Genomic DNA, 12656 nt, shown 5'->3' with positions numbered 1-12656 from the left:
GGCAATGTGAAATGCTGGTGGAGCTAAGCACTAGAAAAGCGCTCTTTCTTTAAACATTTCAGCTCAGTGAGCTCAAAAAAGGTTAAAGGCTATAGCAAACTGTTTTACATGCACAAGGCTGCAAAGAAAATATAAAAAACATTTTTAAAAAACTATTAAAATATATATAAAAGAAGAGCAATAGAGTAGGAAAGCAATGTCAGTAATGGGCTTGTGTGCTTCAAACATAGTGTCTGACTACTACTACAACATGTATCGGTATTAATTGTTGTTTGTTTGTTTGTTTATTTGTTTACAAAATAGCAAATAAGGAGCTATACTGATTTTAAAAAAGGACAAAGCCACTATTCATGTTCCAGGCAATAAAAACAAATCTTATTAGCAGTCTTAAAGCACTCCCAACAGTCTGATGGCCCCTCCACTGTACAACATGGGCCTCTCTCCAACTGGCATAACGGTATGTTATTTGGACTGATGTCCTGATTCATAACCAACTTCTTATATGTACTCATGCATCCACGATTCACCCACATTACAGCAAAGGACTGTTCACATGGACTTGCTGAAAATTAACCATCAGTGCTTTAAACTTACCACAGGTGTCTGTGAAACCCCAAGACATTTACTGGCCATTGCACTCTGATGCTGGCTCAGTGGGTCAAACAGGGATTAAAATTAAAGCAAAATGAATTGAACCTTTACAGGCCTTTGTTTTAATGTCTAATCTACCAATTCAGCTTGTTGTAATCCACGCTGATGCTGCCCACAAAATCGTCTAAATGCTCTCTTCACAATGCATTTTAATCAAAATGCTGCTGTCACTTTGGGGCTTGAGAGGCAATACATGCAAGAAGAAAGTAATTCCAAGAGCGGAAAGAGGAAAGAAAGAGAAACCCAAGACATGTAGGCCTAATTAATTTTTGTGGCTATATTTTGTGGAATATTTTACTTTCAAAATCGTTCTTATCTGCCTTTGTTTTTAGCACTACATGTCAACACACTGCAGTCCAGCGCTAAAATCATTGCCCCTCGTGTAATGATGCACGCTGTGTTTCCACTAGATGGTGTGCATTGATCACGGCAGCTTCACGAGTGGACCCGCTGGAAGGCGCTCAGGGTTCATTTCGTCCACAGTCCCAGACAGTGAGTGGCGGGTCTGGGTGATGTCCAGTCATTATCACCAAAGCTGCACAATCAGCAGGCGATGACTGGGCAGAGACCCGAGCTGCCAATTCCATGCTGAGATTGACAAAAAGAGCCCGTGTCCCTTCAGCATAGTAAAAAAGTTGATTAAGTGGTCAGTGTGAGTGTACAGGCCTGGTTTCTATTCATTTATTTAGGGTGTTTGCGCAAAGGAGCAACGCCGGGCTGTTGGATTTGGAGAGGAAACGCTTGATATGACTAAGTGAGGAGAGACTCACATTTACCTGCGCGACTGAAACCATCACGATGCAGTTACTTCTGCTCGCTGTGGCCGTTCTCTTTGCGCACAGCCTCACCGGAGCCATCCCGGCGCGGTCCAACAAGTGCGCAACTCGGTGCGACGTGAGCAGGTGTCCGAGCCCCAGCTGTCCCGGCGGCTACGTCCCAGACCGGTGCAACTGCTGCCTGGTGTGCTCACCGGGGGAGGGCGACCCCTGCGGCCGCAAAAACGACCTGCCCTGCGGGGATGGCATGGAGTGCAAACAGCTCAGTGCGAGGAAACGGCGAGGCTCCAAGGGGGTCTGCCATTGTAAAACGGCACATGAAGTGTGTGGCAGCGACGGGGAAACCTATGGCAATGCGTGTAAGATGAGAGCGGCCAGCCGGAGAGCGGTGCAGAAGGGAAGGCCCGCAGTTACCCAAGTGTACAAAGGAGCCTGTTCATCTGCAGGGGCAGGTAGGACTGAAGGCTAGTGGCTGGTCCAGCCTGGACCATGAAAGAACTTATTCATAACAGTGCTTGTGATGCTGGGTAAAGTACAGCGTGACAGGGTGTTTGAAATGGCCCAAAATGTTTATCTTTTCTACTCTAAAAGTCCCTATAATATGTTTATAATATGTCTGTGGTACTCAGGTTAGTAAAGCTAAACCATTTTGGGGGATTTGTTTATTTCCAGTGCTCGTACTATTGTATTTATATAGCAGTTTACATTTGTTGCTTTTTTGTTATATTTGTACAGTATTGCTCTAAATTCTCTGTCGGGTTACAGTTGTAGGCTAGTTATTAAGGCAAAATATACACATAATATTTCCCAGCCTTAATAAATGTTGCAGTTTCAGTGAAACTATCTAAAAGTGTTAAATTAACACTGTTAGATATGGAACTGTATTGCTGATTTTTACACTGAGAATTAAACTGATATCTTACTGTATATTGTACTCAAACTCATCTCCATATACCGTCTATGGTCAACTCTCTGCTGATCCTGACTGCATAGTGGTTCAGGTGACCCATTTATTGAACTTACAGAGAGGAGATGTGAAAAATATAATCAGCCCAAACTGATCTTAATTTATGGGGATCTGATTTGTGGTAAGGAGTTTAGAGACAGAGAAAGGCAGAGTTTGAAAGAGAGATGCAGACAGGCAGATCAACTCCTTTCCTTGTAGTAATGTTGCCCTATTCCCATTACACTGTGCACACCTCTCCCTCAAGTCTTGCCCTGTATTTGTCCATCAGCTAGGACTTCTTATTTCCGACTGCTGCAGATAAAACAGCGATATTGGAAAGGAACTCTTAGATGCTCAGTACTTTTCACATCCACAGTAGAATTAAACTAGCTTCCTTCTTAATCATCTATCTGCACATAAGTGTTGTCTGTGCGACTGACAAACAACAGGAGACAGGAATTCATATGTGAGCATTAATTTAGGCACTAGAACGACCAAAGATGGGCTCTACTCATCTCAAAATCTGGTGGTAAAATCAGGTAAAATCTGATGGAAAGCAGCAGTGGTGAGTTGGGGTGTTTCATGGGAGAGTTTTAGTGTGTGTGTGTTAATGAAGTGGGTTGTTCATGTCAGTATAGGTCATTCCCTGGTCCACCCCAACAGCCCTCGCTACAAGTTCAACTTCATTGCAGACGTCGTGGAGAAAATAGCACCCGCTGTCGTCCACATTGAACTCTACTTAAGGTATGTGTATTTATGTTGTATGTGTAGGGTTAGGTAGTGGACATGGCATGTGGGCAGGGGCGCCGCCAGGGATTTTGGGCCCCATGAAAAGAAATCTTATTGGGCCCTTGTATAGCCGGCCAACAGGCAAACCGTTTTATTTCAGGCCTTTCGAGGGCCCCCTCGCCCATTGTGGCCCTGGGTAATCAATCCCACTTTTCCCCCCACTACGACGCCCCTGCATGTGGGCATATGCAAGAAAGAGAGATGGACCACGTTACTTTACCCTGATCTAAGATGTACTATAGGCAAGATATACTGGTCTTATCAGCCTATTTTATGAAGAGTGTACTATCGCACCTAAATGAAATACAGTATATGTGCTGTTTGTGCAAGTCAGGTGGTTAGCAGGATATCATTTCAGTGCACAGAAACTGAAGAATTGTACATTAAAATTTTTTCTCTCTCATGGAGCTCTATTGAAAAGACGGTTATAAGATATAAGAAGACATTTTAGCTCGTTTTAGGTATTAAATTGTTTAGATGCCATACCCAGACATAAAGTGTGACGAAGTGTCTCATTCAAAATGATGCGATTGAATATAGTGGTAATATAATCACTCATTTAATTGGTAGTGTGATTTCTTGTGAATCTAATGATAGTGAAATTACACTTCCTTATTTTGCTGATGACCCTTTGGAGGCCCATCATCAACCTCTGGGGTTACTAATTTTGAAAATCACTGACTAAGGCCATGAAAATGCTAAATTACCAAGGTGTCTATGATGTTTGCCTTTTTATCTGTCGTCAGGCTTTCTCTCCATCTGTCTTTGTTATTTCCAGGCATCCCCTGTTTGGGCGTCACATCCCTCTCTCTAGTGGTTCTGGTTTCATCGTGACTCACTCAGGTGTGATTGTGACCAACGCTCATGTCGTAACCACGGCTGCCACGGTAACAGGGAGGTCTCAGCTGCGTGTTCAGCTTCATGACGGCAATGCATATGAGGCCGTGGTCAGAGACATAGACAGGAAGTCAGACATTGCCACTATAAAGGTCAATCCTCAGGTAGGAAGACATAACACAAGCACATTGCCATTGTCCTGTTAAAAAGGAGAGTTGCAAATAGTAACTCTAGTTCTATTACACACGAGCTCTACTGGCTCATCCCTTAGAACCCTTTTAAAGGGCAGAGCCTGCGAGAAACAGAATTTCAGTGTCAGTGACTTTTAGGTTAATGAAAACTTTTCAAAACCAGTTAGATGAACTGAAAAAATCATGGCTGTTCAGCTAGAATAAGATTATTTTTCTTAGTTTTGGAACAGTTTACATTTGAGAGGTACAAGGCACTCAAATGTGCACTTGTAAACACACACACTGCTCATTTCATCTGAATTTTTCTCCACCTGTGGAGATGAAAATCACTGATAAATTCAGAGTAGTTTATATGAAAAACACACAAACACACAAAAACACTCACTTAATTTTCATAATTGGTGAAACACATGAAATGAAGAAGGTGGGAACAGTGTGATGCTGGAGAACAATAAAGCATTATTTGCCGATTCATTTTTTTATAGTATTTAGCAAGTAGCAAGTAATACCTGCCTTGTACATGACATAAAAACCATCATTTTTTTCAGTTTTTTTTCTCCATAGTTGATCCTTAAATGCACTGAAAAAAATGCACCACTGCACAAGAACCCACGTCTTGGCACATTTCTGTGCCAGGTTCTGACAGTTCTCTGTGAGAGATTAAGGCGTTCTACTAGAGAGCCAGCGGGAATACTCCTGTAAACACTGGCTCTGTGACTAGGACAGCGAGACAGAAGGGTGATATGTGTGTTTTCACACCCATATCTGAAATACTTGGACAGTTTTGTAAGTGTTTAACTCCTCCTGCTCTTTCCCTTTCTTATTCTTTCTCTCTCTCTCACTCTCTTTCTCTCCCACAAACTCCTTTATACACATCTATACTTTCTCTTTCTGCATGTGTGCATTGCCACATTTTCTTGTGTGTCACCATATCTGTGTGGGTGTGTGTGTGTGTGAGTAGAAGAGGCTCCCAGTGCTGTCTCTGGGGCATTCAGCTGATCTGAGACCAGGGGAGTTTGTGGTTGCTATTGGCAGCCCCTTCGCCCTGCAGAACACCGTCACCACAGGGATCGTCAGCACGGCCCAGAGAGACGGCAAGGAGCTGGGCATCAGGGACTCTGACATGGACTACGTCCAGACTGATGCTATTATTAATGTGAGCTCACACACACACGTATACATCCATGCACACAGCCTTCTTATAACACATACAATTCCTAATGTGTAGGGCACGCAGAGGTTTAAACACTGCTGTGTCTTGAGGCATTTTGGCCTTCATGTGTGCTTTGGCTTAAATCTTTTAACATGATTGTTCTTTGTTTGTGTTTTGTGTGTTTTACTTTGAATCAAGTACGGCAATTCTGGAGGACCTCTTGTTAATTTGGTGAGTAGTGCACCATGACCTGTAGACTACATGAAATCATCGGACTGAAATCCAAACATCTGTAAGAATAATATTAAATAAAGAATAAAAAGAATTGCACTGACCAAATGTACACCGCAAGAAAACAATGCTATCACTGCTACCACTACTACTAATAATGATATTAAATAATAAATATCTGTCTAGCATAATTATGCTAAACAATGAGAAAAATGTGTTTTATTCTTGCTAATGATGTCTGACCTCTATTTGAAACCCACCAGTCTTTACCGGAAGTTATACAGTACACATTCTGTGTGTGTGTGTGTGTGTGTGTGTGTGTGTGTTTCAGGATGGTGAGGTGATAGGCATCAACACTCTGAAGGTGACAGCTGGAATCTCTTTCGCCATCCCCTCTGACCGGATCAGCCGCTTCCTCACAGAGTCACAGACCAAACACAGCAAAGGTCAGGGCTCAAGCAGGAGCTTTTTTTTCTTGTGGAAGATTTTAATTCAAGCTCTTTATTATTTATTTATTAGGAGGCTTTTGTGTTTCTGTGAGACTTAACTCAACTGCTGTTATGTCAGATAAGGTCAGGCTACAAAGAGGACTTCATCATCTATCAGAGGACCTTCAGTCTGATGCAGGTGAGCGCTACTGGAACATAAACATGGTCTTGGTGACATTGACTATTAATGTTATGTGGATCAGTGTTCATTTTGTTGAATAAAAGTGACTGAAAATATCCGTCAGTAACACTTTTAAGGTGAACATGAGATGAAAACTAAACAGAAATTAACCTTTGTTGACAAAAACTATGACAAACTATCACGACATTTTCATCAACAAATAAAAAAGAGATGAAAATGCCAGAAATAGATGAATGAAAACATAGCTTCTGACCTTCATTTGGAAGGGAGCTGACATATGGGCAAAATTTACTTTACTAAATATTATGTATAAAAACCAAATTTAGATGTAAAATACAAGAAGCTATAATGAGGAGTGTATATCAATCTGTGTTTAAAGTTAACTATCAAATGAGGAATTTACAGCGGGAACAAATGTGAAAAATGACTCAGTAGAATAAGATTAAAATTTTTTAAAGGTTTTTGTCTGTAAAAACGAGACTGTTGATGATGATCCTGGTTCCGCTGATAATGGTGATCATGTTGTTTTCAGAGGTGTCAGGACTGAAGAAACGTTTCTTAGGCATCAGGATGCTCACGATCACCAAAGAGTGAGTTTGTAATAAAGGCACACACATTCACAAACAGTAACATTCTGATTATTTTTAGTTCCCCTGTTATCGCTCCATTTTCTTCCAAATCCTCTGGTGTTATCATTGTAAAATCTGATTTTGCTTTTTAAATCTGTACTGTGTCTCAGTCTAGTAGCAGAGTTGAAGCTGCAGAGTCCAGACTTTCCTGATGTCAGCAGTGGCGTTCTGGTGCAACAAGTCATACCAGACTCTCCTGCAGACAAGTACGTTCACATGCATACACATGTAGGCCCACACGCGTGCGCACACACACGTGTACAGCCAAGTGCACATATAAGGGCAGCAATTACGAAACTTTGATAGGAGCTGGTTACAGCAGAGCCCATCAACCAAATTTGAAAGCTTAAAATTATTTCTGGCTCATTAAAGGGTTCCACTGAATGATATTATATATTCTTTAGGAACTATAGTAAGATTTTAAAATTGTTTTCAACAAATTAGTATATTGCATCGGAACAAAAACAATGATGGCATAACCTCCTAAGAAGCTATTTCCTTTTGGTTACATTTATATCTGATCAGTTTTTGGTCAGATTTTTGGCTCATATGTTCTACCTAAGTTTCATGTGAAAATACAGCTTGGCCCACTATTTCAAACAGCTCAGACACTCCTGAACCACACATGACGAGTGTGTGTGTGTGTGCCTGTCTTGTAGGAGTGGGATTAAGGCAGGTGATGTTATTGTCAAACTGAATGGCCGACCGCTCCACACCACTGATGAGCTCCAGGCGGCGCTGCTGGCCGAGCAGCCTCTCCTTCTTGAAATTTACCGTGGCGATGATGATTTGCTCTTCAACATCCACCCTCATGTCATCATGCACTGAGGATATGTGAAGAGGACACCGCATTTCTTTTCAGTGTGCACAACTGTTGGGCTGGACTCGATTAATAATTGTGACTTCCATGATGCCATGGGAAATGTACTGCATGGCATTACCAGCGAAACCATGTTTTAAAATGTGAAATGATACATTTATTACTTTTTTTTTAAGAATAGAGCCGCAGTTGCCTTGCAAAATAGGTTTCTGGTAAAACAGAGAAAACTGAGCTTTTGTGTTAATGTGTACCTGACTGATGATGTGCATTTTGTTGTGATACATTACGCCAAATGACTTGCAACATTTTCTATGACATATGAGTGCATTGTATCATATAGATTCTGTATGGCAGTGTAGTAAAATACTCAAAATACTGCACAGGGAGGCTTTATGCATTGCATAAAGGCAACATTTTTTTATGAAGAAAATACAGTTTATGACAAAAGGTGATGCAGGACTTTTCCGTGTCTCTGGATTTGGATGTGCACTTGTGTGTCTGCCCATCTGTCTGTCTGTCTGTGTCTGGTGAGACCAACAGCTGTGGTCCATCTGTACAGCAGACAGGTTATAGCTCGTTTGTTTATATGCTCTCTTCTCCTTCCTCCGCTTTGCCTTGGAAAGACACTCTCCTAATTCAAACAAATCTGAGATGGCACCAAGACACATGAACACACTGAATAAGCCCCAGTCACCGGACAGGCCATTTTTACTCTCTCCTGATTTGGTAATGGAAAGACTCATACATAATGTGTTGCGAACCATGAAGTGGAAGACCCTGGCTTTTCTTGTAGGACCACATTCATTATCCAACAGATTGTTACATTTTTAGACAAGCCAAATGTAGCCCTGCTGATACAAAATAAGTAAGCATTTAAGACACGACAGGGTCAGGAAATAACATCAGCGCTGCCAATGCGAAAAGGGTTCAGCACATGCTGAATCTATCTGCTTCAAGTTCAGCTGTACAGCTTTTACGGATTCTGAAATGAAGAGAGAATAGGTTAATATACAATTATTATGTAAAGACTCAGACTTAGTCAATACAGGTAAACTTTCTGCTGGTTGGGTGCTGGAATCAGCCCTGCCTGGAGTGTGAGTTCAATAGCTGAACAAATACTCTTTTTTGTGGCTTGGCATCACGTTATTCCAGGACAGTGTTGGTCTTGGTTTGTCAATACAGACATCCCCTCCCATGTCAGTGGTACCCCAAGAATGATAATCCTTCCTGTTCACTGGGCTAAAAACCAAGCCATGTTACTGTTGGCACTGATGGCCTACTGGCTGACAAAGGGGGGGTGGGGTGCAGGGTTTGAGGAGGTTGGTTTTGGGAGTGGGGGGTGAGAGAGGATGGGATAGAGAGCAGGAAAGAATGGGGGTGGGAATGGGGGTTAGAGAATAAATCAATACAGTGTTTCATTTGACAAATTGTTCTGCATCACTCAGCAGGAGCCTGACTCGAACACACTTCTCTGTATGCCAACTGCAAAATGTGCTGTGTGTGTGTGTGTGTGTGTGTGTCTGTGTGTGTGTGTGTCTGTGTTTGACCCAGTCATTGGAGTGTGTGTGCGGTATTCTGAAGTCTTGCCAAAACACACTGTCACTGCTCCACACTGCTTTAGTGGAACAGACAGAGAGCTGTATGTCCTTATAGAGACAAAGCTCTAGATTACCACTCTGTCACCAAATGCACCATGATGCTCAAACAAAACATGTCTCTTTTGTGAAAATACCAAGCTACATTTCAACACAGTATTAAATTAAAGATCCTACAGGCAGCCCATTTGTGCTATTAAACAAGAGACAAGACATTAAATAAGTAATTAACTATCATAATGTGAAAGTGACGCATACAATCCCTTTTTTCCTCAGACCTTCATGCTCATATTGTGGATAAGTTAAGACTATGCTCAAGTCATCAAACACAGAGTTAACAGCAATGTGCTTACTGCCATCTAGAGGCCACATAGAGCTGCTTCTACTTCAAACAGTGTGCTTCCTAAATAAGTCAGTAGATGGTGTGGTGGGTATGAATATGCTGTCCTGACGTGGCAACTGATGTTCAGTCCCTGGACACAGTGAGAGAGACAGCTACTGCAACTGCTTGTGACTGAATCAGCTCAGAGTTGAAGTGGAGGACTCGGTAACAAAGATGTAAACAACACTTTAGAAAGGACACTCATCAACTAACATCGAGAGCTGCATTTGAGAAAAGGCTCCAAAAGTCTCCAAAATGTTTTCAATGCAGTTTTTGGTTACTTTTATTTACAAATTCAGTAGATTTATCGACTTAAAGAGCAGCTGTTTTATTAACCAAGTGGCACTTCTGCATTCTTTTAAGTACAATGCTAAAAAGAGGTTGACTGCTATTCCCATCACCCTCCTCCTTCCTCCTCTGCTCACCCCCGCAGTGACGTTTCATACCCATCTGTCCATCCGAGAGACGGGGGCCCACCCACGCTGCTGGCCCCACCCGGCAATGATCCATAGCTGGGATGAGACAGGGATAATGGGGGCAAAGGACCTTAGACCTCCAGGATAGGCAGCCATAAGGAATAATGGACTATCAGCCCAGACTCATAATGAAGGGAAAATGGTGATGGTGTTAATGGTACACACACACACTCATAAAGAAAGTGACAGTGGAAAAGACGGCCAGATACAAAGATAATATCCCTTATAATGTCATTTTGTGTGTCATCGGTGACCTTTGAACCTACTGACATTCTAACTACCTTCAGTGAGGCTTAATGGCAGCTAACTAGCATTACATCTGCTCCTGGAGCACAGATGAGTTGAACACACACACAAACACACATTTCACGTGGCTCTGAGTCACTGATAGGAACCTGTGTGTTTGGATGGACACAACCTCTCTGAATTTGGACACGTACATGCCTGTTTGTGTGTCCACATGCATACTTTTGAGTTCTCTCCTGTGGTCAGAGATGAGGAAAACAGAGGATTAGGCAGCATCCCAAAACAAATTGCAAAATAGAACATTTAGTGCACATTCTCTGAGTATGGTGAGCTGGAGACGGTTACTGTGTAAGAGAGATGAAGGAACACATGAGGGACAGACTGCAGATTGGGGCAGCTGTCATGACAGCAGAGCAAGACAGACTGGGCTCAATTATAAAGCCTTGTTAACTGTGGCATCACAGTAGTACAAGCCCTAACTACTTCCATCTGTCTGAGATCCAGCTCTCACTGTATGACTCAGCCTGCCTTACTGACCACAACCACTGTGGGCTATGTACAGTATGAACATATGGAATAGAATAGAATAGAATAGAATAGAATAGAATAGAATTTCCTTTGTGTCTAAAATGAGCTATACAAACAAGCTCGCTTTGCCTTGCCAATAATGCTTTTTTGATTTGGACCAAATCTTGTTCAAATGTGAAATGTTTTCTCATACATTGCTAAAACAATTTGCAGCGACTAACTGTTTCGAGTAAGCCTTTATTTACATGAACCAGCGTGGGCATTTCAACTGTAAAGGCTTCTTAAAATCAGCAGAACAAGATTTTGACCTAGTTGCAATGCCATGCTCTAAAATGTAATAGAATACAGAATGAGAAAGTGAAAGTGAGGGGGGGGGGGGAATGGTCTTTTGCAACCTCAAACCTCAGTCCACTCCCTCTCCTCACTACACACACACACACACACACACACACACACACACAGACTTAGCATACAGTGGAACTAAAGGCAACACCAATCTCATGATGTGGCTCCCCAGCTGGACAATTACACTTACAACAGTTAAGTAGATCCATGTGTGGTATTGAGTACATTACCTCCATATCATGAGTTTGTGAGTCTTTTGTGGGTCTACACAGTGTGAGTCACACTAACCCCTCCCTCCCCCCTCCCCCAAAACCACAATGTCCCTGATGTATGCATGAGCCTGGGGGAGGCAGAGAGAGGAAAATGCAATAAATCCATTTATGTGTATACATTCAGATGCACAGCAGCGCGGTTGGACAATACAGAGGGCTGTATCATACACTGTCAATTGATACTTTAGTGTCCTGCTTCACTTTCACACTGTTTTCCAAAGGCTACATAGTTTTTGAAGATTTAATGGGGAGTTGGATTCCAGAAATTCCTGGGAAAATCTGATCAGTGTTTACTGAATTTTCCTGGAAAGAACTCCTCCATCTGCAGTAAAGTTGTTATTGGGCTGAAGTGAGACAGTGCAGCTCTCCGCCTCTCTCTCTCTCTCTCTCTCTCTCTCTCTCTCTCTCTCTCTCTCTCTCTCTCTCTCTCTCTCTCTCTCTGTGTGTGTGTGTGTGTGTCTCTCTCTTTCTCTCCCATGCATTGAAAGTACTTTCATATTTTTTTTAGTCTTTTTATACTTTTATATTTTATATTGTATTTTGCTCAGTAATTGTAAAATACACAAAAGAAATATAAAAAGAATTAGAGAGAAAATCAATACAGTGACCTGTTAAAGGCTCTCTCTGACTCTGTAGTATTGCTTTCCTTCTTTATCCATCTCTGATACATACTAATACTCACATACGCATCATGCGCATAGTAAGAAACACACAGGTGGCGCTGAGCAGAATTTGTCTCATTTCTTCCAGTCCTGCTCACTTCCCACTATCTCAACTCTCCTCCTTGTTTTGACTCTCTTACCTCTCACCTCATCTCGCTCCTCTTTCACACTTGTCATGCCCCCTTTTCTCTCCAGAGGGACTTGAGTATCCAGCAAGTCCCTTCGTAATCAATGGCCCTCTTTGGTTTCCAGAAAGAGGAAGACAGGATGAGCACCCGCCAATTAAATAGAGGACACTCTGCCCTTTCTCCCCAAAGTATTCTTATTTATCACTGCTATTTTTACACAAAGTCCTTTGATGGGGAAAGCTCTTGTAGAATTTCAGTACTCCTAAACATTCTTCTAGTTCAGGCATTTTTACTTAAGTATTCATTTGGTTGCTAAATATGAGCAGTATAGTCATGCCATCAAACAGGTGGACTGCCTGAAGCTTGCAA

At 42.0% G+C, this 12656-nt stretch overlaps 1 protein-coding gene across 1 annotated transcript; it reads left to right on the top strand.

Moving 5' to 3' along the window:
- The first annotated feature begins 1449 nt into the window (after positions 1-1449).
- Positions 1450-8054, top strand: htra3a (HtrA serine peptidase 3a). Its single transcript, XM_030057429.1, has 10 exons — positions 1450-1879; positions 3012-3117; positions 3941-4163; positions 5152-5346; positions 5542-5574; positions 5906-6020; positions 6142-6201; positions 6737-6794; positions 6944-7039; positions 7493-8054. Exons 1-10 carry the CDS (start codon positions 1450-1452, stop codon positions 7659-7661), a joined length of 1485 nt encoding a protein of 494 aa, XP_029913289.1. The 3' UTR covers positions 7662-8054.
- The last annotated feature ends 4602 nt before the right edge of the window (positions 8055-12656 follow it).

The sequence above is a fragment of the Myripristis murdjan genome, chromosome 1 (genome assembly GCF_902150065.1).
Source record: "Myripristis murdjan chromosome 1, fMyrMur1.1, whole genome shotgun sequence".
Lineage (NCBI taxonomy): Eukaryota > Metazoa > Chordata > Actinopteri > Holocentriformes > Holocentridae > Myripristis > Myripristis murdjan.
The sequence above is the reverse complement of the archived record's forward strand: the minus strand, read 5'-3'. Positions and strand labels throughout refer to the sequence as shown.

Coding starts and splice junctions, on each gene's coding strand:
- htra3a (XM_030057429.1), top strand. CDS start 1,450: ATGCAGTTACTTCTGCTCGCTGTGGCCGTTCTCTTTGCGCACAGCCTC. Junction 1,880..3,011: donor CTGTTCATCTGCAGGGGCAG/GTAGGACTGAAG, acceptor ATGTCAGTATAG/GTCATTCCCTGGTCCACCCC. Junction 6,795..6,943: donor ATGCTCACGATCACCAAAGA/GTGAGTTTGTAA, acceptor ACTGTGTCTCAG/TCTAGTAGCAGAGTTGAAGC.